At 44.7% G+C, this 27696-nt stretch overlaps 1 protein-coding gene across 2 annotated transcripts in view; it reads right to left on the bottom strand.

Moving 5' to 3' along the window:
• DCTN5 (dynactin subunit 5) overlaps positions 1 to 27696 on the bottom strand; it is a 98624-nt gene that overhangs the window by 22781 nt on the left and 48147 nt on the right. The window contains exons 5-6 of one of the 2 annotated variants that reach the window (XM_085886384.1): positions 2394 to 2496; positions 2020 to 2042 (exon numbers count right to left, since the gene is read on the bottom strand). In XM_085886384.1, the coding sequence (XP_085742510.1) occupies positions 2020 to 2042; positions 2394 to 2496 (126 nt within the window). The remainder of the gene's footprint in view (positions 1 to 2019; positions 2043 to 2393; positions 2497 to 27696) is intronic. The other variant, XM_085886383.1, reaches the window with a different exon arrangement.

Here is a 27696-nt window from a genome sequence, read left to right as displayed (position 1 = left end):
GATGGCGAGCAGTCCCGCACGCAACCCCATGATAATTTATCATCGTACAGAATGGGGCACGAATAGCACACATCTTTGTTCGGGTCTGTGCGCTGGTTCATGGCGGCGTCTTACCGTCGGTCTTCGCTCACCACCACGGCCACGGATGTCTCCCGTGGACGGCGGACATCCTCCAACACCTCCGCCTCGATGCAGTGCTACAAAGCGGAGGCGTGCTATACGGCCGGATCGCTCGGGCCGCATGACGTATGGACAAAGCAAGCACATTGATCAGCGCAAACCGCGGCATGCCGGGGGTCGCAAGCGGGCATGCGGGATGGGCACGGCCCTCGGCCAGTCGCTGGAGCATGGACCGGGAGTTCGGTGCAAGGTGATTCATATGGTGGGGTTCGGAGCGAGATGATTCCGCAGCTCAGACAGGTCTTGCCAGATGTAAAGTAAGGCCGCTTCCGGCCATGATGGTCGGGTCGAGTGGTGGCCGGGGCCTAATGGGAGCGCCTGATTTGGGTGACGACGCATCGCTTCGGGGTGGCGCCCCGCCCTGCATCGCATAAACTATAAAGGATGGATCGCGAAGCCGTCCAGAATCGTCGAGTCGTGGTCATCCTCATCTTCCTTGCCTGGCTTTGGATCGGTCTTTGCGTGCGCCTGCTGCCCAGTCTTCTTCTTCACCGACTCACCGCTGACTCCACCCAGCCACCTTCTCCACCCATCTGCCTGTTGCCCCGTCTTCTTCTTCACAAACTCGTTGCCTTCTCCACCCACCCGCCTGACTCTGCCTGCTGCTGGCACTCCGCCCACTCGCTCTCGACTCCAAATTCTCCACCCACTTGCCGCTGGCTCCACCCAAAGTGCCTCCCTCATGCCTGATGGTCACACCCCTTCTCTGGATTGGCGCAGGCACTCTACTGCACTATAGCCAAGCAGCAGATGATGCGCCAACTATCAAGGATGGATCGTTCAGCGGAACATCCCCCCAAAACGTACTGGGTGGCGCGGTCAGTCAATCTTGGAAGGTATTACGAGACCGTTAGCCTCATCTCCTCTTCTTTTTGCTCATTATCTCGTGTGTGTGTTTGTGTGTTTGTGTGTTTGTGTGTTTGTGTGTTTGTGTGTTTGTGTGTTTGTGTGTTTGTGTGTTTGTGTGTTTGTGTGTTTGTGTGTTTGTGTGTGTGTGTGTGTGTGTGTGTGTGTGTGTGTGTGTGTGTGTGTGTGTGTGTGTGTGTGTGTGTGTGTGTGTGTGTGTGTGTGTGTGTGTGTGTGGTCATGGCACCTGTCCTTGCTTAAAGTGAAGATTGCAGAAAGATATATCGGGATAAGTCTGCTCTGTGTCTGCTTTTGTAAGTTGCTTGTTTTATTGTCGCACCACACTTTTCTTTCTATCTCAACTTACACACAACAATAAACTCTATTAATTGTGCCACATTTTTCCTCGCCTGCCTGTAATAAATTCTTATGTAGAAATGTTTCCAGCTAGTTTTTTTCTTTTCTTTCATTGATCCAGCATAATATTATCCTTGCCAAGCCAGGACTTTATTCCCAATGATCCGTTCTTTTAGTCGGTACGTTTTTTGGCAGTGTCACTCGGCTGCATCTGATCCGGTTCGAACAAGGAGTACTGAGGGCGTGTCCCCCAGTAATTAGGTCACGTGATTATTTTTAGGTAACCGATATTAGACGGAGGACCCTAAGTCACGTGGTTGAGTCATTGGCGTTCACGGTCGGTCAGCGACCCTCCGTGTCACGGAGTTATCCGTGTGTGACGGACGGCCTGCGATTCCGGGGAGTCTGGTGGGAACCCGAGATAGCTTCCCTCCCTCATGGTCTTCTCACCCAGACCCCCGGCTGCAACAATATATATATATATATATATATATATATATATATATATATATATATATATATATATATATATAAATTTTTCAACATAAATAGCAATAAATTCCCACATGGGGCTAGTATGAAAAGATTCTGACTCAAGCTGGGACTCGAACCCAAGGACCTCATCGCTTACACGACAACAGCCCACTGACCTATTAATTCTTCGAGTTAACCTCAGAAAATTTTCACAACAACAATGCACCTTTATAATGGCTGACGTCAACCATTCCTGTTCGACAAACCCCAGATGTGTGTGTATTAGAGATAAATCTCATGTAGAAATTTCATAAACAGTTAATCAAAGAACTCAAAAATGTGTATATATAATACCAGTGATCTAAACAACCACACAGTTGCAGATGGGACAGTCAGCTTTACATCCCTGTGAAGGATGGTGTGCTCCACCATGCAGTGGGTGAGAAAAGACAGAAATGCAGATGATGTTTGATGACACAACATTAAGAGCAACAGGTGAAGTGCCAGAAGACGATCACATTTTACATCGTTTTTACCAGGGGAGCCAGAGAAGACGGTAAATGGAGGAACGACGGTCTCTGGAGGAAGCACAGTACCATCAAGAACACGGCAGCAGTCCTTGAGCACACAACGACGCCCCTGGAGGAGAACAAAAGGTTAAGCAGTACAAAATAAAGTGTATCTAAAGGTGCCGAATTTTAAGCATTTGCTCTTCCAGAGAGGTCAAACTTGCTGTCCTGCCAGAATGCCTTAACTTCACTTGAGCTGAAGATCCTAAATGTTATACACAAAATCTGTCGACCCATCCAGGATTGTGCCCAATAGCCATGGAGACTGCTTAGGCAGCACCAACGCTCTGCACAGAGTATGGTTCCAATGGATGGATGGATCCATGAAATGTCAGAGAGGAGTCCAGTACTTTCATCAAAATATAATGCTGCCAGAATGACTAAAATATGTAATTTCAAACTTGTACATTAAATAAACTCATTCATCGTTAACAATGACAATACTGATGGAATTATCAACCAGAGTTGGTGTCAAAGCCACCCAATGCTCACCTGTTTATACATTTATAGTTTTTAAAAGACGAGTCTAATAATATTTTTTTATAAAGCATTGCAGTGAAGTCTGATCCAAATAATTTTGAAGCAATGTATGTATTTGTATATTGTAATCAGTAAAAAATAGTGTGGTAGATAAAAACATTAGAAAGGAAATAATTTGCACCAAAAACTTTAACATTTTCACGCTCACGCTGATGCTGATGCTCACGCCGGGGGTATCGCAAGAGCTCTCTGTTCTTTGAACAGGTGAGCTAAAAATGGGAAAAGTAGGTGAGGATATAACTTGGAGTTTATATCAATTTAAGTTGACAAACTGTTGGAATGAATTGATATGGTGTTGATTAGTGCAAGTGTGATGACTACCTCCTGGATCCAAATCTCTTGTGTATCATTGTGCAAGTCAACTCAAAATGATTACCATGCTTGCCACCATCTGGCCAACCACTGTAAGTGAATCTTTCAGTACACCTCAAGTCATATTTTATTAAATCCATCTCCGACCGAGGCCTGGTGTTGGCTTAAGGCCGAAGTCACATTTGCCACGGCGGCCGTGGGGTCTCCAAAATCTACGGCCACGAGCAATTATAAGGCAGCCACAGTATTTCCACGGTCACACAATGCAGCAGTCACATATGTTTTTTATTTTTGGGGGAGCTGCACGGCGTATTTAGAAATTGTGGAGACCGAAAACGTGGGGGTGCCGTACGGTCTTTGATTTGATGTCGCACGGTGACCTTAGGGTGTTCCTGCGGCGGCCATATAATTTTCAAGGCAGACGCAAGGTGTCCGCAAGGCGAACGTGCGGCCAGACGGACGGTAAAGAGTGGGTTCTTTTTTTTATTTCAGCTTGTCGAATTGCTTCGGCGAACGTAGAAATGAAAAAAGTTATAACTCCGCGTTACAATTCCACGGCGATCCCATGGCCTGTAAAATATAGCCATACAGTGTAGGGCCACCCTGAGGCCACTTCAGAAACTCTGCGGCCGCCGCACGTTTCTGTCAATTCAGAGGGCGTACGGCCACCGTATCCTCGCTGTAGAGCAAATGTGACTGTGGCCTAACGGTAAAGGTGGCTGGCTTAAGATCTTGGGATCCCGAGTTTGAGCCTCGACTGTGCTGCTAAAATAACACCAGGTGGGTTGACTCAGCCCGTCATCCTTCCGGGGTCAGAAAAATAAGTACCAGCTTCCTGGGAAGTATGAGCTATTTGAATATCCTCCATTCGAGTGATGACACTCCCATACCAGGATCGTGCCTCCTAACCAAGGAAAAACTGCCTTGGAAGCCCTGTACATTTGAAGATGTGAAAGGAGGGGTTATTATTAAGTCTCTGTTCGCTCGTCTTGTTTCCATCTTCACCACCTTACGACTCGAGGCTTTGTTCCCCCATCCTGGCCACTTCACTCTATGATCTCAGTTATGAGAACTCTGAACCTCAAGAACAGTCAATGAACATCTCTTTAGCCTTTGATACCATCGAGTGCCAAAGCTTTGTGCTCAAAACCTTCCACCGATGGCAACCAGGGTCTTATCCTTGAATGGCTGACAGATTTCCTCCAAGCACAAGCAAAATGCTGCTTTCGACAAAATCATTTCTCTTACTATTGGCATCGAGGCTGGTGTGTTGGCATGGGCAGCAGATCGCACATAGCCATAGCCGCTCGACTTAGACTATTGGCCTAGCAGGGTTATGCTTTGAGGTTTCCACAATACCTTTATATTGGCATGGAAACCTAACTAGAGGCCACGCCCTATGCACCGCACCTGGTGATCTTCTGCCGAGCGGAACAGACAGGTTCAGCATGGGCTCATCACGTGAGCCAATTTGTGGGGTAGAACGTCCTTGGCCGATACCAAGTGTGGACGATGCCACACCAATGAAGGAAAAAACGCGACGAGCAGATGCAATTTCAATGACAAGGGACATTTATTTAAAGAAAGCGTGAGGAAAAGCATGTGGTACATTTACAACAGGGGTTTATTTACAGGGATTCATACAGCAGGGACATGCGAAATGGGTGAGGTGAGGCAAAAGAAATACAGGGAGCAAAAGAAGAGACGGTGCAGAGCTAACCAGATACTAATACTTACAAACAATCCTTCTTAAGTGAGCAAAACAGGTGCCATCAGGGGCATTCTGAGTAAAGGTAGATTCGGGAGAACGATAAGAGAAAGTTTGAGGCATTGGCGACCTATGCACTCACCTGGTGCGGGCTAGCGAACCAGACGCTTTCTTACACTGGGGAAAGGCAAGGAAGAGGGGACTGGGATAGAGGGATGCCGCTGTGTGACCGGGTTACTATTCCGCCTTCTCCTGTGGTGCTTCACCTCAAACCCACCATCAGAAAGTGCACCCCAAATCAGGCCAAAAGTAACCTTTGAAACATCTAAAAAAAACCTCATGAAACTGCCATAAAAAACCTTCCAAAAGAATTTCTGAAAGAACCTAAAATAGAAGCTTCTCTAAAATATCTAAAAACTCTCCGAATGAACCCCTTCAATGAAAATACACGACATGGCCAAAAGTATGTGGACACCCCTTCAAATAAGTGGATTCGGCTATTTCAGACACACCCTGACAGGTGAAAAAAAAAAAACCAAGCACACAGCCGTGCAATCTCCATAAACAAACATTGGCAGGAGAATGGGCCATACTGAAGAGCTCAGTGACTTTCAACGTGGCACCATCATGGGATGCCACCTTTCCAACAAGACAGTTCGTCAAATTTCTGTCCTGCGAGAGCTGCCCCGGTCAACTGTAAGTGCTGTTACTGTGAAGTGGAAATTTCTAAGAGCAACAACAGCTCATCCGTGAAGTGGTAGGCCACACAAGCTCACAGAACGGGACCACTGAGTGCTGAGGTGCTGAAGCGCAGAATGCAGAAAAATCGTCTGTCATCGGTTGCAACACTCACTACCGAGTTCCAAACTGACTCTGGAAGCAACGAAAGCACAAGCACTGTTCGGCGAGAGCTTCATGAAATGGGTTTCCATGGCTGAGCAGCTGCACACAAGCCTAAGATCACCATGCGCAATGCCAAGCGTCGGCTGGAGTGGTGTAAAGTTCACGGCCATTGGACTCTGGAGCAGTGGAAATGCGTTCCCTGGAGTGATGAATCACGCTTCACCATCTGGCAGTCCGATGGAAGAATCCGAGTTTGGTGGATGCCAGGAGAACGCTACCTGCCCGAATAAATTGTGCCAACAGTAAAGTTTGGTGGAGGAGGAATCATGTTCTGGGGCTATTTTTCATTGTTCAGACGAGGCCCCTTATCCTGTGGTATTGTTACAAATTTGGAAAACTATCGCACACAACATTAAGGTCCTATAGATTAGTTATATCGGTAAGTATGTGTTTTATAGATAGCTTCCTTGCCCGTGTTCAAAGGGTGATTAAATGTAAATGCGCTGTGAGTTACTTTGATAGGGTTTTTCTTTTATTTTTACACCTTCCGCCCGCTCTGACCGGCGCCATTGTTCTTCGCGCGTTCAACCACGAACATGGGCGGAGATTCGCATCGCCTCGGCTCGAGACTCCGCCCAGAATGAAAGGGGTGGGCCCCCTTGGCCAATCAGGGACCTCACCACCTCAGATCGAGAGCGGAGACAATCCCCCCTCCCCAGAAACAGGTTGAATAAAGACGCGGGCGCTGATTTTGGTGAGGGACTACTTCTGGTCTTGGAGCGCGCTTGTCTTGGTCGTCGTCGTGGCCTTGGTGGTCGTCTGGTTGATCGTCGTTTTCGTCGTCGTGGAGAGGTGGTTTTTGGTGATCGTCTTGGCCCTCGTTCTCGTTCTCCTCCTCCTTGGATCGAGTCACCTTGAAGACCACACGAGGTGGAAAGGTCCCCGACAGACCCTGGTCTTCAGCCCGACTGTCCTCCGGGCTGGAGGTCCAATTAAAGACCATTTGGCCCGATTCTTTCGGTGTGTCATGCGTGTGTGTCCGTCTACTAAGTAGTAAACTGTTTAAGTGTTTTTGCTTGTATATACATGCATTATTAGTATTCGGTTTAGTTCTGCTGTTTCCCCTTTCCCTCTTGAAAATAAATATCCTATTGTTGAATGTTCCAGCTCGTCCTCGTCCTTTCCTTCATTGACTTAGCGTGCTGCGTGTTGGAGAAATAGTAAAAGCGGTTACGGCTGTAAGGGGACATTTGGACCGACGGATCTTGGCAATTAAACCGCTTGGATCGCACACGGGTCGAGTGTGAATACGGCATGGGTCGAGCATGAATACGGCTCGGTTCGTACGGGTGCCGTGGAGGGTGTGAAGACTCGGAAGATCGCCACGTGGTCTCTAGGTATTTTGAACATTTAGCAAATAACCCTGTACCACGTGGCCGAAATATTGATGCTTCACAGTCCGAAGGGGACCCGTACTTTCCGGAGTTTTCCGAAAAGTATGATCTGAATTCCGGGCGATCGGTGGAGCCGACTCCGCAGCTCCATCTCACGGTCATGCTCGCGGCCGACGCCCAGCCCCGCAACAGTATGACGTGTCATCCCGTAGGATTTTTGTGCTAAAATTGATTTTTTTTTTTTGCTGTATTGGGTTGATTTGGAGTCCTGTTTCTGGAAAATGATGGGGCTCAAATTTTCCGACCACTCGACCCCCCCCCCCCCGTGGGGGGCCTTTTTCGTCCTGGGACCCCTCAGACTGACTCCTCACCTATCTTCGCTAATAATGATTCAATTTTCATGATCTTTGGGTCGTTTTCGATCATACTGACTCCATTTATGACACTCTCGAAGTGACCGGAAGTGGCTACTACAGATTTCCGGTGACAATCGGAGTCATACTCAGGGTCCTTTTCATGCTCGCCAGAAACAGTGATTTAGTACCTCTTTCTATGGGTTTTTAGGCATAGGAAAATGATTGGTGCAGTTATTTTTGTGATCAGACTGACCTGTGATGAGATGTATAAACACATAATATTTTTTAAGTTGCACAAACGTTTAATAAGCGAACAGATACAAATAAAAACAAAGGAATCATCAAGAACAAAAACATACAGAACAGTTCAGATAGTATTTCATGGAAACTAATACAAGATGACAGCTTATTCATCAACTTCATCCTCATGCACATCTTCCCTTAATACATTTGCACATTCCCTTGTATAACATTTGCAGAGAGGAGTACAAAGCAGGCCATTCTTGCAACAACTGCACCTTCCTGTGCAACCTGCTTGACATGCACATTTGGTGAGTTCAATTACAGCTCGAGGAGCGGGGAGATTGAGACACCTCACAGGAACATAGACTCCTTTCTCAAATTGCCAGCCATTTTGTTCAATAGCAGGAAGATCTGGGCAGTTGGCCTGGTACGATTTATTGCGCATGGCAATGTAATTTGCTCGGGTGATATGTGGTAGTAAGGCAGCGCGAGTTGGGGGCAGCATCTCTCCTTCCAAGTTCTTGGAGCGAAACAGTTCCCATCTCAATGCTGGCAGAGTTATGAGACCTGTGGAACAGTATACATGGCATATGAACTTCTCCAAACCCTTGACTTGTGGTGGAAGTTCACCATTGACCAGCTCAGTTTGAACCGAGCTCCCGGAAGCAGTTGATAGCCGAGTCATCTTCATCAAGCTTCAATGCTTCATGTATGCACAAACCCAGGTTTTCTTGGTGATGCCCACAAATTTCCCACCCCAGTCAGCACCAGAGAAGTTGGGGAGTCCAATCAGGCCTTGACATTTATGACGTCCAATCACTTGAACTCACTCCACCACATCAATTTATCTGTATTTCGTGCCCTTGCCAGTTAAAAACTTGAGATGAGTGCGAGTTCCAAGACGACCACAAGAGACCAGGTCAAGGAGAAGCGTGAGGACATCAGTGTCTGGTGGCCAAACACATACTTCCCACCAATCACTCTCAGCTGCAGAGGCGGCGAGGAATTGATGAAGAATCAGTGTATCAGCCTCTTCGTGTGAATGATCTTCCTCAAAATCACAGCCCTTGATCTTGGTGTGGTACACGACGATCAGCTTGACGTTGTTGCTGCTGGAGAAATGTTGCATCAAACCCTCAGCGAACATACATGTGAGGCTACATTTGGTCCTTGGGGCAGATAAAATCTCCTTGAAAGACATGGCGAGTTTCATTTCTGGATGAATTTTAAATTCTGTGGACGTCACGGCTCTCTTTTGGCGAGCCTTGTTTTTCAGAGACTGATCCTGGTAACGGTCAAAGACCACTCGACCCTCGTTGTAGCTGACCATCATAAACTCAATGCGCTTGATGAATGCCACTTTCAGGTCAGAGAGCTTCTGCATGGTCGGCGTTTTCTTCATGCTCTGAAGCACAGCCATGGCATCAACAATGAGAACTTTAGGTGGTGGACTCGTTGGTTCTGTATCGAGAAGAGTGGTAGATTGAAGTGGTTGAGCCTGAGCTCCTTCAACAGTGTGCATCAGACTGGCCTTGTCAGCTGGGATATAAAGAGAGCCGTCAGAGCAAAGAGAGTGTGGCACCACAGACATCTCATATTCCCCAACAGTCTCCTCCAGTTTTGGTATCAGCTCAGGGTGACTTCCTTGAATAATAAGGAATCTGCCCAGAAGTTCACGCTCCTCACGCAACTTGATGACCTTGTCACCCATGCGGACTCGAGTTTTCTCCATACAGTTCGAGAAGGTCTTTAGCTTGAACTTCTTCATTGGGTCCCAAACTGAGAGTATTGATGTGGGCAACAACCTGTCATGGATGAACTCCTCAAAGCGCTTCTGTCCCTTCTCTGCAAAGTGCAGAATGTCATCTTTTGCAACATCTGATACAAGAGCGGAGGATACCAGGCTCTTCAGAGGAGACTTTTCTGTGAATGGATTGCCCCCACAATGCAGCTCGATTGAGTGACAGAGCTTCAGAGCATTTTCTCTTGACCTGACGGCAACAGCACCGGAAGGCTGGTAGTGTTCACTTCGTTCAGATGACCTGGAGGCTCGAGGAAAGCTGTGGAGGAACTGCTTTACTATACGAGTGAGATAAGGTGTGATGGTTAGAAGTCGGTCCAGAGCGGCTTCAACTTGACGCAATCCAACCATCCCGCCATGACGCTTCAACAACTTGATTTCTTGCTGCAGAGTTTGGTCAGTAAAAAGGTGAGTGAAGGGAACCTCTGATTTTGCCACAACAAAGTCACTTGACTTCAGTGCTTCCCATGTAGCAGGGGCATCCTGTTCCAGAGCGTTCATTTGAGCAAAATGGACAGGCATGAGGCACGCATAATTCAGGTGATCGTGTGCGAAGAAATACTTGATGACGTTCTCCAGTGCAGCCAAATAACCTTCCCAATCATCCGAGCGACATGCACCGATGAGATGCAGAAGGCTCTCTACCTGCTCGAGGTACTGCATGAGAAATTGTATGAGCTCTCCTATGTCATTTTCGTCTTCAAGCGGCTTGACATTCTCTGAGTATGAGGACTGGAGATTGTTGTAGATCTCAACCATATCTGGACTGCGCTCAAGGAGAGCCTTCTTGAGAGCGCTGCATTGGACACAGAGAGGTCCAGGCGGAAGGGTGGCAAAAATGGCGTCAAACCTCATCATCATGATCGCCAGGCTGGTTGTGATGCGATACTCAACACCTCGCTTGTATGCCTTGCTGCGACAGATTCCACAAAGAGCTGCAGAAGTGCATGTGCCACTTTCAATGGCACACGTATCTTTTCCACTTCCGTCAATCATTTTGCGAAGCGTATGCAGGCAAGGAAATCCAATATGCAGAACACCTGGTAGGAGGAGCCAGTGCTTGTTACCAACTGACTGATGAATCTTGAGGGCACGCTGTAAAGATCCAGATCGAACGTTATGAGGACTCTTCTCTCAGGACCGACCACAAAAGCAGATATTCCCTGAGTCAACATCAGAACAGTTTCCAGGGTTCCATAGTCAGTGGGCGAGGTCCTGAACAGTGGAACAATAACCTCTGTGTTAGTCAGTCCATGATTCTGCGAGGAGTGTGATAATAGCAGAGACTTAGTAGCAGTCCAAGTTGGCATCACTCTGTCCTTTGCAAACTTCTCACTCTTAGGTATATGTTCTTTCAGCGAAATAATAGAATCAGCAGTATTTCGGACATTTTTAGTCTCGGCTTCATTTTGCTGTTGATCTGTTTCCTGTTGGTTTTCAGGCTCTACGTGTTGGTCATTTGTGTTGTCATCTGTATCGAAGTAATTAGCAAGGGCCCAAGTGTGAGTGAATTTTATTGAAATAAGACTCTCGTTTTCCCAGTTGGTTGACCGCAAAATGTATTGGCTTGGTTTTGATGATTGGCTCTTGCAGGTATTTGGCTTTAAAGGCTAGTGATGTGCTGCAAGAGAAACAAGCTTTTCTTGGAGCACAATTGGTTGGTTGACCGGTTCTCCATCTTCTACTCGCTGGTTGATCACGACCACTGTACCATGGAATATGTTCCGTCCAGTTGGTTGCTGCACGCGCTTTTCAAAGTCAAGGATCCTCCGGGAGTTACTCCCAATGTAAACTTCTGTGAGGTTATTGACGAGGCACTTGTCACGTACTCTGGAATAAATGGTGAGAGGTAGGCCGATTGAGAGGGGCGTCTGGACAGTCTGCTGAAACCCATCATTCTTCTTTGATTGATGCTTCACCTGTCGATCGCTCCGAGTATGTTGGATTACAAACTGGCAAGCAACATCAACAGATTTGTCCACTTCATCATTGCGCATTCCAGAAACTTTGAGAACATGAGGGCCAAAGACATGTGTAAAGAAGAACTGAAGTCGTGGAGGATTTTCAATGTTGTCAAAGCTGCCATTGAATGACCATTTTCAGTGCTGCATCATTTTTTCTCATAACATGTTAGCCAGTTTCCTCAAGTTGCCAATTGCTTCGCCATCATCGAGCAGTGCAGACCGAAGGTCCATCGCCTTGTTAACTGCTGTTGGGAAGACGAAGTTGTCAGGCTCATTTTTCCGCAAAGACTTAAAGAACTGAACATTTGGAAGGCGTTCAGAAATAAGCTTTTTCAGGTGCTTGTGGTAGTTTCCCGTCTCATTTATTTCCACCTGATGTCTTTTCAAAATTGACAAGTATGCATCGTTCACCTCAGCCATACTGAGGGTAACCTCATCATAAGTCAGTGTGTTTTGAACGGAGAGTAGAAACTGTTCATCACATGCGGAGTGGATGAGCTCAACATTACTATGCTCTACAGGAGTAAAGGTGTGCTGATCAGACCGCAAGCATTGTCTATGATAGTACTTTTCAAGAGCAGAAGCATCCCCAGCGTCCTCTAGCTCTGACACGCAAGTTCGGACATGGTCATCCTGAGTCTTGAGCTTCATCTCGAGGAAATTGTCACCCATCCTGTCGGAAAAAAACACGGTGGAGAGGTACTGTTGTGTCGTTAGGACAGAAGCTGCAGGTTGAGAACAAACATACCTCTGCTTTTGGGATGTTTTTTTGTCATTTTGGGCCGGGCAGAGTCAATGGCAGTGGAAGGGCGACCAGGTCCTCGCACAGGGCATGCAGGGGAATCCGAGCATTCACGCTTACCCCGGAGTCGTTCAATCATGCTCTCGTTAACAATGGGTTTCCGACATTCGCTATGGTAATACACCAATTTACATTCAGATTCACTCAGACCAACTGAGTGATCAGTAAATTGTTTGATGCCAGTTTCACCGCAAGACAAGCACACTTTACAACAAGAAACAAGTTCATCAACCATATCAGGATTGTTTATCAGTCTCTTGCTTGATGTTGTGCCCTCATTGCAAGATGACACACACAGTTCTTTTCAGACATGACTGCGAGATGGTCCTAATCATGGTCGTAGCAGCTCAACTTCCCACATGAAAGCACACACAACAGAAACACATGAACATTGTAACAATATTGCTCAAAGTGACCTTATCTAGTTACAGGGAAGTTAGATGATCTTGATTGTCCTCATTCCGGGTCAGCGTCTCACCTAAAAGTACACAAAACATGAACATCAATATTCCTTATTAAACGTAAAGTGACCTTATCTCATCACAGGTCAGTCTGATCACAAAATTAACTTCACCATTCGTTTTCTTGTGCCCTGAAACCCCTAGAAAGAGGTACTACATGATTATGTTTCTGGCTAGCATGAAAAGGACCCCGAGTATGATGCCGATTGTCACCGGAAATCTGTAGTAGCCACCGGAAGTCACTAATAACCACTTCCGGTCGCTTCGAGAGTGTCATAAATGGAGTCAGTATGATCTAAAACCCCTAAAACGACCCAAAGATCATGAAAATTGAATCATTATTAGCGAAGATAGGTGAGGGGTCAGTCCGGGGGGGGGGGGAGTCTCAGGACGAAAAAGGGCCCTCACAGAGGGGGGGGTCGAGGGGTTGGAAAATTTGAACCCCATCATTTTCCAGTAGCAGGAAGCAGCACAAAAATCCTATGGAAGCTGCTTCAGTGACTCTTCATACCACACTATTCGTTTCAGTGAAGGGAAATCTTAACGCCACAACATACAATGGCATTCCAGACAATTCTGTGCTTCAAACTTTGTGGCAACAGTTTGAGGAAGGCCCTTTCCTGTTTCAGCATGACAATGCTCCCGTGCACAATGTGAGGTTCATACAGAAATGGTTTGTCGAGATTGGTGTGGAAGAACTTGACTGGCCTGCACAGAGCCCTGACCTCAACCCCATTGAACACCTTTGGGATGAATTGGAACGCCGACTGCGAGCCAGACCGAAATCGCCCAACATCAGTGACCGACCTCACTGATGCTCTTGTGGCTGAATGGAAGCAAGTCCCCACAGTAATGTTCCAACATCTTGTGGAAAGCCTTCCTAGAAGAGTGGAGGCTGTTATTGCAGCAAAGGGGGGACCAACTCCATATTAATGCCCATTATTTTGGAATGAGATGTTGGACAAACAGGTGTCCACATAGTTTTGGCCATGTAGTGTCTCTTGAATTCAAAATTGAATACTCTTGGAATGCTATTTTGCATGCTCCGAGTGGGGCGGAGCCCAGCATCCCTGACAACATTGTCTTCTCCTTGTATTCCAAATGTACTGTGTTCATTGGCCCAGACTTCATCTGCATCCTGACGTCACCCGCTCTGCGAAACCGTCAGACCGGAAATGACTCAATTTGTCTTTGAGACGGGCCACGGAACTGATCTCCTGAATTAACATGGGGGCAGCGTGCATCGCTCCCCACTTGTAGCTCAAGCAGTGGCATGCAGGGGGGGGGGGGCAACGGTACGTTGGCCCCGGGCATCCATTGGATTTGGGGCATCCAATCAGAGAAGGAAATAAGATAGTAATTCTAAAATTTCAGCGGTGATAAATCAATTTTTGGAGGCTCACCGCACTGCAGAGGCAGTTGTTAGCACTTTATTCCTTTAACATGGTGTACCCTTTCTGTCTCGAGAAAATGGTGCTTCTCCCCATCCCCCCAGATGCATGCGCATGATGTACGTGGTGCAACCATCTAAAGCAACAAGCAGACGTGGCTGTTCGTTCCTGCGTTTCCTCGAGTCATAACTCATCTTTTCTTCAGCTTTTTGTGCATTGAGATTAATTATTTTACCGACTCAGGTCAGTGAATAGCTCAAGAATGGGTGCAACTACGTTTTTTATAGATTTTTCGGTGTTATTTAATGAAATATTTACGTGGTATGTAGAAAGAGTGAAGCCTGGATGATCAGAGGACTGCTATGGCATTTAATCTCGGAATAGGAGACATTTATTCCTTAACATGTTAATATTCAAATACAGATACCACAAATTTGCAAGTCTATGATATAAATTGCACAAAATTATCAGTGGAGAATCAGTGTGAAATAATTTGAAATGAAGAAACAAAGAAATGAAATATGGTTTATCCGTCTGCAACTGACCGATTGTTTACCATTTTCTCATGCGTCTTACGGTTTTTGAGATAGAAAATGAAATGTTACGAGTATTTCATGTGCTTATTATTATCGAGTTTCAGAATTATTGTAGTACAAGTATAATTTATTCTCCACAATCACGCCATCTCCACAACACAGCGCCCTCCTCAGCAAACAGCGGCAAAATTCCGTTGTTATGAACTCGCGGCGCAACAGGGGGAGCCACATTCCAGCGTCCGTGTGCAATCAGCTGTCCAAACGGCTGATTTGCATAAACGGATCAAGACGCGCTTTGCCCTGGAAAAGGCCAGCCAATCAGAGGTGAAAGGGGCAGAGCCAGCCTGGGGTGAAGGTTCAGAGGTGAAAGGGGGAAGCGCCGATTTCGGGTGGTGAAACCTCCAACGGCTTCTCGCCTCAGGCTATAAAAAGCCGCGTTGGCAACGCGCAGGGAGTTGGTGGTGGAGCTGTTATCTATAACAATAATATTGTTTTAATTTTAATGGTTTAATGGTTTTATCTCCAATTAAGATTTTTGTTCTCTTATTATCTACAAATACAAGAATGAATATTTGTTCAAGAGAAAATAAGCTTGTCTCAGAAGTTTGTAAGTTAGTTATCACTTTGTACATATACAGTAGGGAGAACAAGTATTTGATACACTGCCGATTTTGCAGGTTTTCCCACTTTCAAAGCACGTAGAGGTCTGTAATTTTTATCTTAGGTACACTTCAACTATGAAAGACGGAATCTAAAACAAAAATCCTGAAAATCACATTGTATGATTTTTAAATAATTAATTTGTGTTTTATTGCATGAAATAAGTATTTGATACATCAGAAAAACAGAACTTAATATTTGGAACAGAAACCTTTGTTTGCAATTACAGAGATCAGACGTTTCCTGGAATTCTTAACCAGGTTTGCAGACTGCAGCAGGGATTTTGGCCCACTCCTCCATACAGATCTTCTCCAGATCCTTCAGGTTTCGGGGCTGGCGCTGGGCAACACAGACTTTCAGCTCCCTCCAAAGATTTTCTATTGGGTTCAGGTCTGGAGACTGGCTAGGCCACTCCAGGACCTTGAGATGCTTCTTACGGAGTCACTCCTTAGTTGCCCTGGCTGTGTGTTTCGGGTCGTTGTCATGCTGGAAGACCCAGCAACGCCCCATCTTCAATGCTCTTGTTGAGGGAAGGAGGTTGTTGGCCAAGATCTCATGATACATGGCCCCATCCATCCACCCCTCAATATGGTGCAGTCGTCCTGTCCCCTTTGCAGAAAAGCATCCCCAAAGAATGATGTTTCTACCTCCATGCTTCATGGTTGGAATGGTGTTCTTGGGGTTGTACTCATCCTTCTTCTTCCTCCAAACACGGCGAGTGGAGTTTAAACCAAAAAGCTCTATTTTGGTCTCATCAGACCACATGACCTTCTCCCCTTCCTCCTCTGGATCATCCAGGTGGTCATTGGCAAACTTCAGACGGGCCTGGACATGCACTGGCTTGAGCAGAGGGACCTTGCGTGCGCTGCAGGATATTAATCCATGACTGCGTCGTGTGTTACTTATGGTTTTCTTTGATACTGTGGTCCCAGCTCTCTTCAGGTCATTGACCAGGTCCTGCCGTGTAGTTCTGGGCTGATCCCTCACCTTTCTCATGATCATTGAGGCTCCACGAGGTGAGATCTTGCATGGAGCCCCAGACCGAGGGAGATTGACTGTTATTTTGAACTTCTTCCATTTTCTAATTATTGTGCCAACAGTTGTTGCCTTCTCACCAAGCTGCTTGCCTATTGTCCTGTCGCCCATCCCAGCCTTGTGCAAGTCTACAATTTTGTCCCTGATGTCCTGAGACAGCTCTCTGGTCTTGCCCATTGTGGAGAGGTTGGAGTCTGATTGATTGAGTATGGACAGCTGTCTTTTATGCAGATAACGAGTTCAAACAGGTGCAGTTAATACAGGTAATGAGTGGAGAATGGGAGGGCTTCTTAAAGCCAAAACTAACAGGTCTGTGAGAGCCGGAATTCTTCCTGGTTGGTCGGTGATCAAATACTTATTTCATGCAATAAAATGCAAATTAATTATTTTAAAATCATACAATGTGATTTTCAGGATTTTTGTTTTAGATTCCGTCTTTCACAGTTGAAGTTTACCTATGATAAAAATTACAGACCTCTACGTGCTTTATAAGTGGGGAAACCTGCAAAATCGGCAGTGTATCAAATACTTGTTCTCCCCACTGTATATATATATATATATATATATATATATATATATATATATATATATATATATATATATATATATATATATATATATATATATATATATATATATATATATATATATATATATATATATATATATATATATATATATATATATATATATATATATATATATATATATATATATATATATATATATATATATATATATAAAAATAAATTTTTTTTCAGATGTCTCAGATGAAGAAAGTACAACCGAGTGGAGCACAGAACAGGAAAAAAAAAGAGGGGCAGAGTTGAAGATGAGTCCCATCAAAGAGGGGCATTAGATGCATGGATAAAAAGAAGTAAAGAAGAAGTTGGAGAACCTGGAGAAGTAAAAGATGATGTGGGTGCAGAGAAGGATTTTTCTGATACGGATTCAGCTCGGTCAGCACATAATTCTCTCTCTCCTCAGTCTCCTTGTCAGGATGATGATCCATGTGAAGAAAATAAAGAAGATTTTTGCATATTTTTGCAAAGAAGCGATTTTGGCTGTTTGAAGAAACCGATTCCAGATCATTTGAAGATGACAATATTACAACATGGCCCTGAAAGATATCAGAATAAAAGTGGTCCATTTGCTGAGAAGGATGGGAGATTATTTTCCAAAGAGTGGTTTGATAAAGTTTCCACAAACGGAAAAATTGTGGAGAGAAAATGGTTGTTATACTCTCCATATAGGAAAGCATGCTACTGTTTTGTTTGCTTTTTGTTTTCAAAGGAGCATTTGTCGTCTGTGTCAAACTTTGGAAAGGAAGACGGTTTCTCCACTTGGAGAAAATTAAATCCAAGAATACCTGACCATGAGAAAAGCCCTTCTCATAGAGCTCACATGAGGGAATACCTGAACCTCGTAGTTCGACTCCATCATTCAACTACGATAGATGCTGAACTTCAACAGCAAATGTCTGCTGAAAAGAAAAGATGGAAAAGTCTAGGTTATATCCTTTCTGGCAAAACAGAATCTGGCCTATTGTGGGCATCGAGGAGAAGGAATATCTGGGTTATCAGAGCCAGGGGAGACAGTCAGTGAAAATACAGGAAACTTTCTAGCAACAATCAGACTTTTGGACAAATATGATGACATCTGAGCAAAACACTTGCAGAGAGGGAAAGAGAAACCAAAAAGTGTCACCTACTTGTCCAACAGAATTCCAAACGAAATAATCAATCTTCTTGGTGAAACTGTCAAGAAAAATATAATTTCCGAAATTAAGGACGCAAAATATTTTAGCATAATGCTGGATTCAACTCCAGATATTGCCCATGAAGATCAGGTTTCTGAAATTCTGCGTTATGTTCATATTGATGAAAACAGAAAAGTAGAAATAAAGGAGACATTTCTGGGATTTTTTCAAGTCAACAAGAAAGATGCAGTCAGCCTGGTAAATAAAATTCAGGAAAATTGGAAGAAGACAAAATTTCCATGAATGACTGTTGTGGTCAAGCATATGATAACGCAGCAGTTATGGCTGGAGTGAGAGGAGGTGTTCAAAAAAAAATTCTTGAAGTGAATCCAAAAGCTGTGTTTGTGAACTGCGGGAACCACAGCCTCAATTTGGCCTGTGTCCATGCAAGTGAGGTGCAACCTGTTGTTACATTTTGTTACATTCTGGAAAAACTCTTTACTTTATTTTCTTCATCTACTTCTCGTTGGGAAGTGTTAAAATATTTTGTCACTCGGACTGTGAAAAGACAGTGTGACACAAGATGGAGTTCCAGCCATGATGCTGTGCAAGTAATCCACTAAGAGTGTGACAACGTTATTGCAAGCCTTCAACACCTGCTGGAAGGAGAATTTTCAAGGGAAACTAAATCTGATGCAGGATCGCAACTGAACTCTATTCAACAGTTCCCGTTTATAGCTTTATTACATTTTTGGTACTCAGTTTTATCATCAGTGGAGAAAGTCTCAAAACGTTTGCAGGATCCGAAAATGGGGTTCCATGAAGCTTCTTGTGATCTGAGAGCACTTATTCATATCTTGAATTTGAAGAATGACGAAATTATCCACAATGCAATAGATTTAGCCAATGAATATTGTGAAAATTGGGGAATACCAATTGCACGAACAAGGAGAAGAAGAATAATGCCTGGAGAGTCAGCAAGAGATAGTGGAATGACGGCACAAGAAGAAATGAATAGAGTCATGGTTGAGATTGTGAACACATTAAAAACTGAAATTGAAGACCGCAGTGTCCGTCTTCAAAGACTCAGTGACCGATTTTCTTTTCTTCTGAACTTGAATTCAGTAGTGATTGAAGATGAACAAGAAAGAGAGAAATTAAAAAAGGAATGTTCAGACTTTGCAAATTATTATGACAATGATGTGGTTGCAATTCAGTTATATGACGAAATTATTGATTTTGTGATGCTCCTTCGAGCTGGAGGGAATGAAGTTCCTCCTGATCCCAAAAATGCTCTGGAGTCTTTACTGCAGTATGGGAGGGATGTCTTTTCGACACTGTGTGTTCCATACAGATTACTGCTTCGGCCAAAGTCACATTTGCTCAACGGCGAGGATATGGCGGCCGTACGCCCTCTGAATTGACAGAAACGTGTGGCTGCCGCAGTTTCTGCGGTGGCCTCAGGGTGGCCCTACGCCATTTGGCTATCTTTTACATGCCGTAGGGGTCGCCGTGGAATTATAACGCGGAGTTATAACTTTTTTTTTCCAGCCTGGTGTTGGCGCAGTGGTTAGGGCAGTGGCTTGGGACCCAAAAGGTCCTGAGTTCAAGCCCCGTTGGGACACTGAATATATATATATATATATATATATATATATATATATATATATACATATACATATACATATATACATATATACATATACATATACATATATATATACATATATACATATATATATATATACATATATACATATATATATACATATATACATATATATGTGTATGTATGTAACCGGGTGTAGTGGCGTGCACCTGTAATCCGGCTTCCCGGAGGCTTGGGTTTGAGGATTGCTTGAGGATGGGAGCTCTGCACTGGGCCACGCTATGAGAGGGTGTAGGGCAGCCCGGAATCATGGCGAAACCCAATCCTCATCCCTGTGTCAAAAGTGGCGACCAAGGTTGCGTCAGGAAGGGCATCCGGCGTAAAACCTATGCCAAATCAGTATGCGGATCATAACGGATGATCCGCTGTGGCGACCCCAAACGGGAGCAGCCGAAAGACGAACAACATATGTGTATATATAATTATATATGTTTCTGTATACAATATATATATATATATATATATATATATATATATATATATATATATATATATATATATATATATATATATATATATACCAAGTCGAAAACACGAGGGGGTTGACTCAGCCTGCCATCCTTCCGAGGTCGGCGAAATGAGCAGCAGTTGTACTGGGCCCGGTGTATGCCCCGGTTAGAATAGGTGTACCATATCCCTGTGTGTCGTAAGAGGCGACCAGGGTTGCGTCAGGAAGGGCATCCGGCGTAAAAACCTATGCCAAATCATTATGCGGACAACAAAACGAATTTCCATACCGGATCGGTCGAGACCCGGGTTACAAACGACCGCCACCGGTACCGGTGGTCAGCAGGGTACCAGTGGAAATTGTGCTACTGCTGGGCAAAGGAGGAGAAGGAGATGGGGAAGGCGAGTCCGGAGGCAGTGGGAGAAGGGGAAGGGTAGAAGTGTGCAGGTGAGAGTTGGAACTCTGAATGTTGGGACGATGACTGGCAAAGGGCGAGAGTTGGCTGATATGATGGAGAGAAGAAAGATGGACATACTGTGTGTACAAGAGACCAAGTGGATGGGGAGTAAGGCTAGGAGCAATGGAGGTGGTTTCAAACTGTTCTACCGTGGTGTGGATGGGAGGAGAAATGGTGTCGGGGTAATCCTGAAAGAAGATCATGTCAAGAGGGTATTGGAGGTGAGGAGAGTGCCTGACCGAGTGATGAGTGTGAAGTTGGAAATTGAAGGGGTGATGATGAATGTCATCAGTGCATATGCCCCACATATGGGGTGTGAGATGGAGTATAAAGAAGATTTCTGAAGTGAGTTAGATGAAGTGGTGGAGAGTGTATCCAAGGATGAAAGAGTGGTGATTGGAGCAGATTTCAATGGGCATGTTGGGGAAGGGAATAAAGAGGATGAGGAGGTGATGGGTAGGTACGGTCTCAACAAGAGAAATGTGGAAGGGCAAATGGTGGTAGAGTTTGCAAAAAGAATGGAAATGGCAGTGGTAAATACGTATTTCAAGAAGAAGGAGGAAAACAGGGTGACATACAAGAGTGGAGGAAAGTGCACACATGTGGATTACATCTTGAGCAGGAGATGCAACCTGAAAGAGATTAGTGACTGTGAGGTGGTGGCAGGGGAGAGTGTAGCTCGACAGCATCGATTGGTGGTCTGTAGGATGACTTTAGAGGTGAGGTTGAGGAAGAGAGCGAGGGCTGAACCAAGGACCAGATGGTGGAAGCTGAAGGAGGAAAACTGTTGCGTGAAATTTAGGGAGGAGGTGAGACAGGCGTTGGATGGTGGTAAAGATGGGTGGGATGATTGGGCAACTACAGCAGAAGTGGTGACAGTCAGGGCTGTTAGGGCATAAAAGGGGCCGTTTGGTTCACATTCTTCCAAAAGCACCAAATTTGGCCCAGATGTCGCCCATACCATACTTTTTCGATTTTTGACGGGCGCCAAGATGGGCGTCCCCCGGGGCCGCCATATTGGCCAAATCCAATATGGCCGCCACTCGGGTTAGAGGTAAATCTAGTTAAAAATCCAAAAGGGCGAGAATCATGAATAAAACCACGTTTTAGGGGTTTTCGGGGTATGGGAATCTGATACTGGTCTTATTTCAATGATTTGAGGTCAAGGTCACCCCTCAAGGTCATTATGGGGTCAAACCCGGTGTTTTTGGTGCGTCATCCCAGATCCAAAAAAATATATTAAAACTTCAAAATATTTACCCATTAAATACTAGTATTTGGGAAGAAAAGTCAAAATATGCGATTTGTTTCTGTTATTTTACGAGCTCCTATGAATTCATATATTATGAGAAATAGTAGATGACACCAGTTAATGGTAAAATAGCCCACCCACTTAATAAACAGATGTTCCAAACCACCTTAACTCAACTTTTACTGTGAAACTGCCTATATATATATATATATAAATATATATATATATATATATATATATATATATATATATATATATATATATATATATATATATATATATATATATATATATATATATATATATATGTATGGTAGACTCGGTGTAAGTCGGCAGCGTGTAACTCGTCACTTCGCCTAAGTCGGCAGCGTCAAAAAGTCCCGAATTTATCTCATGTTAAATCCCTTTGAATAAAGGGTCATCCCTCTGTAAGTCGTCATCTCTAAGTCGTCACTTCGTCTAAGTCGTCAGATGTTGTTCATTCCCACGTAATGGAAACTCAAGTAAATTACCACTCCCCACTCGTCACTGCTGCCTCATGAGAAGCCCGATTTCATGGAATCATGATGCTCGCTCATTGGTGTACACCGCCAGTGATAGGCTATTTATAACTGCGTACACACGTTGATCGCACTGCAGGCAAGACAATGGCGACTAAGCGTAAGCTTACAACTCAAACCTACCAAGAAAAATATGACATTATTCAGTTTTGCGAGCAAATCCACTGATGAAGAAAACAGACATAGCTGGGAAGTTGGACATCAAACGGCAGACATTGAACGATATCTTGAAGAATAAGGGCAAGATATTTGGACAAGTGGAGAAGATCGTGAGGCGGGTGGGAAGTTTGAAATGCGTGAAATGTGTGTCCTTTGAAGATGTCGATGACGCGCTCATCATCTGGTTTCGGCAAATGTCGGCTCAGCCAAATATTCAGTTTCGGCCGATTCGGCCAAATAGTCAGCCAATACTGTCTTTCGGTGGAGGATTGCCCAGCCAACATCATGGAATATAATGACCGGTTTGAATCCTTTCTCATGCACGAGATGCCCAAGAGTTTGAGGCAGTCAAACATAATGGATTACTTTGCGAAGAAGGAAAGGATCGATCGAGCTTAGTGTTGAAGTCCGATCATGGTTTTATATTGGCTTGTTTTGTACATTACCGCACTCACTTACACATAGGCATCGAGTGGTAATCATCACCACGATGACTGTGTGTCATGTTATTTGTCACCATACCATCACCGATGGTATACGAGTTGTCTTACAGAGTTGTTCATTATCTTTACTTTTGATAAACTCATTCATGAATTCCATCTTTGCTTGATCACTTTCCAACTCACGCCCACCAATGCCCCGAGGATTGTGTTTTCCTTTTGGTACAATAGCCGGCTCTCACACATATGTGTCCAGGCCACGCGCGACTTCATCCTTCACCCCACAGTCATCATAAATGTTCGCATACGCGTAAGTCGTCACATTTCTAAATCGTCACTTTTTTCTCGGTCCCGATGGTGACGACTTACGCCTAGTCTACTGTATATATATATATATATATATATATATATATATATATATATATATATATATATGTATATATATATGTATATGTATATGTATATGTATATGTATATGTATATATATGTATATGTATATGTATATATATATATATACATATATATACATACATATATATACATATATATACATACATATACATACATATATATATATATATATATATATATATATATATATATATATATATATATATATATATATATATATATATATATATTGTTGTGGTTGACGAAATTCACAAACCACCATTCAGGTCCCTTAGGTGAGATATCTCGGTTAGTATATGTGTAGTTAGGCCCAAACCCGTTGTTTCGAGGGAATAAATGTCATTCAGTCGGGCTGCGACTCTTCAGGATAGCCGTTTTTCTTTTACTATCTTTATTTTGGACCAGCCGCCATTACTACCACCACCAACCACGTCTCAACAGCCATCACACAACAACCACCAACCACAACGCCGCTTCACAACAACCACCAACCACAACGCCGCTTCACAACCACCAACCACAACGCCGCTTCACAACAACAACCACCAACCACAACGCCGCTTCACAACAACAACCACCAACCACAACGCCGCTTCACCACAACCGCCACGACCTTTACCGTCACAACTCGCCACCATCGCATCCCCACCATTCTCGCGCCACTTGTGGGCACCGATACTGGACTCGTGTAGGGCGCGCACCGAGCAGCGTGTTCAAAAACATCACAGACTTTCCGAGAAAAACGGATCAAAAACGACTCACGCCCACTTCTGTTCCGTCCTATCGGCGAGCTGGGGCGATTTGGCCCCGCCTCCAGGGCGTTGGAGTGAGGACGCTATATGCAAATTCATGGATCAAAAAGCATTCATGCCCACTTTTCCTCGGTCCAATGGGGAGCCAGTTAGAGAGGTGAAGGGTCGGAGGTAAAGGGTCAAAGGTGGGGGAGCGAAGCCACGGGGGATATAAACGGCTGCGTTCGTCAGTCAAGGCAGTTCAGTTCGCAGTTGTGGGTTCGGAGGGGAGAAGTCAAGAGTGAAGAGTTGGGACGAGCCAAGAGAGGAGACGGAGAGGGCGATTAGACGGAGCTGTGGAGAGGTGGCGGCGGCGAAGGCGGACGAGGGGGTGCTCGCGTCGGTGCCGGGAGCTGCAGAGGGAGAGGCCAGCAACGCGACCGAGGTCGAGGAGGAGACGCTCGTCGCGGGACCCGAGACAGGGTGATATCCGCCATCCCCCGAGCATCAACAACCCCCCTCCTGTTTCCCCCCCGCGCTGAGATAGTGCGACAAGGGGGCCCCTTTCCCACCCCCAACCAGACACTGTCCGCGAGGCCCGCGGAGTTGAGGCGCCACCGCCACTTTGCGTCTCATCATCAGACGGGTAGGCCCGACCCGGTCTCGGCCCCAGGCCCGCCTCATCCTTGAGGGTGGTTCTTTTTCTTTTGTTTTGGGTACATGTGTTGTCGGCGCCGTCTGTGAAGTAAAATTGTATAAGTGTTGCCGTGTGCTCGGTAGTCGGATAGATCTGCATTGTTGCATTTGCTTTTTGTGTAATATTGCATTGTCTTCTTCTTTTACATGTGCTTTAGGTGGAATTGTATATGTGTGCTTTCCGTTCATCGCGAAATAAATGTGCTTTATGTTGAACTGTTTTCCCGCTTCGCTTCGTCTTTTCTTTCATTGAATCTCCATCTTGCTTCACGTAAAGGGTTGGTCGTGGGCTAAAACGCCCGATAATTAATCGAACCGTCGAGGCCGACGAATAACACCGCTCGGTTATCCCGATAGTACGGAACGGGTCGCTTAAAGTGGCCCATGTCCGAAGTCGACCTGCGGCGAGGTGCGATCGCCCGGTCTACCCTCCGCGTGGGTACTTAGGTAGGTCGAATTTGGCGAGCAACCCTATCCCACGCGGGGGCCGATTGGCACGATCGAGGTGAGACCGAAAGGTCCACCCGTGACTAGTTCCCGGCGTTAGTCCGAGGGGGTCACGACTGGATTGTCCGTCCGGTGGGCGACGTGCCGCGATTCGAGTTACGTGGCCGTCCGCACGCCGGCGGGCGCGAATCCGCAACAATATATATATATATATATATATATATATATATATATATATATATATATATATATATATATATATATATATATATATATATATATATATATATATATATATATATTTGCTCCTGAACTTCTCTGGATATAAAATAAACATTCACTTCCTTCCAGTAGCAGCCATGTGCAGCCTACAATTTAAATTTCTTGTTAGCTTTTGAAATATAGCTACCAGGTCTTGATTGATTGTTTTGTTGTTTTTATCTGCCGACTGTACTTCAATTTCGTAGCCTAAATCCTTTCCCATTATTAGCTGTATGTCACACAAGTTGAGATCTTCTCCACAGGATGTGTGTATTTCGCATGACATCCTAAATGCTAACCAATTTTCCTATTTTGTTAAGTGATGTCGCATGCAGTTAATTAAAGTTTCTGGTATTAGACAATGACATAGCTCAGTGTAGGTAGATCATTCTAAATTGAGTTTATTTTTAAAACTGTTTACAAATTTTGAGTTGTATGTCATATCCTTTTTGGTTTATTTTTACGTTGAATATTTTTCAGATAATACCAAGTCTGTGATCATCAACATTTCTAGCAGCGGCAGTTGTGCCTGATATTCGGAGCTGACGTCCACCCCATCTCACGAGACACCCAAGATGAAAGTTCATCGCGATGACGAGTCTACATAATATTATAATGGACTAGTAATACATGAGTGTCAAGCTATGTCTTCTACCGAAATTATGAACTGGGGACTCTGTTGTCTTTGTCAATCGGACAAAACTGAACAAGCCTTGCAAACACCTTAGGAGGAGGGACTTGTATGACTTGAGTGAAATCTCAAAGACTTCAAAGCTCTCAATGACAATAATCTTCCTTCTGGTATCAATGTCACGATTCGTCAGTTGAATGATGGCTCAGGTATTGCAGCAACTCTTAAATCGCATAAGGCTTGGTATCACAAAACGTGCAGGAGATATTGTAGTAGTTCGAGTCAAACGGGAGAGAGAGAAGCCAGACAGAGAAGCTGGCCCTCAGAATAGTCCAAAAAAACTCAGGTCATCTGGGGAATTTCAGCCTCGGGCCAATATCATGTGTTGTATAATCTGTGAGGGGGTGGGCCAGGCCACGCTCCACAAGGTAGTAACTGATGTCGTAGATGCCAACCTCAAGAGTTGGGCAAAGACCAACAAAAACTTTAATTTACTTGGCAGACTGGTTGCCGTAGCGTCTGATGCGCATGCAGCTGATGCTTATTATCACCATCAGTGTTATGTACATTTGCGAGACTCCGCTCACACTGCCGAGCAACGCGATTTGGTGGGTCCCGCACCTCCGCAGTTCGATCCCATCATCTGCGCTCAAATTATAACCCTTATCGAACATTCGGACACCACCTTATTCAAGCTCTCAGAGCAATGCGAGATGTATCAAAAGGTTATGAGTGAGCAAGGTCACCCATGCAGAGATAAAAAAGAGCCACACTCAACTCGATTCAAGGATCATCTTCTCAACTTCCTACCTGAAGGATGAGTTTTCCAAGGGGAATGAAGGCAGGAAGGATATTTACATATTTCACAAATTGAAGGTGGCTGATGAGCTTGCAAAGACATAGGTCACAAATTGGTCAAGAGGATGCACTTATGTTCATGCGGGCTGCCGTGATGATGCACAAGTTTTGTCTACAGAGTCAAGAACCTTTCGATGGCCCCTTCCCCCCTAACTGCCTCACGGCTCCAGTAAATGAGGACATGAGGAGTTTCTTCAACACAGTGCTCCGGGGCCCATCGGCTCTTCATGGACGCGAGAAGATCGGTGGTGACTCCAATCATGACCCTGATATGCAATATTGCCTCGAATCGTTGAAATAAGGTCAGATTCGTGTTACTCAACCTCGGAAACTGATAAAATGATGTGCTGTTTGTATATATTGACATAAAACAACTAAAATTACGTATATTGACCCCAAAATGACCTTTAGGGTGACCTTGAGTGACCTTGACCTGAAATCATTGGGATTAGATCAGAATCAGATCCCCAGACCCTGAAAACCCCTAAAAAGTGGTATTATTCAT

Source organism: Eptatretus burgeri, chromosome 6, assembly GCF_056783735.1.
Source record: "Eptatretus burgeri isolate ZD-2024b chromosome 6, Ebu_testis_v1, whole genome shotgun sequence".
In the NCBI taxonomy this organism is placed as follows: domain Eukaryota; kingdom Metazoa; phylum Chordata; class Myxini; order Myxiniformes; family Myxinidae; genus Eptatretus; species Eptatretus burgeri.
This window is presented reverse-complemented; position numbering and strand designations above follow the sequence as displayed.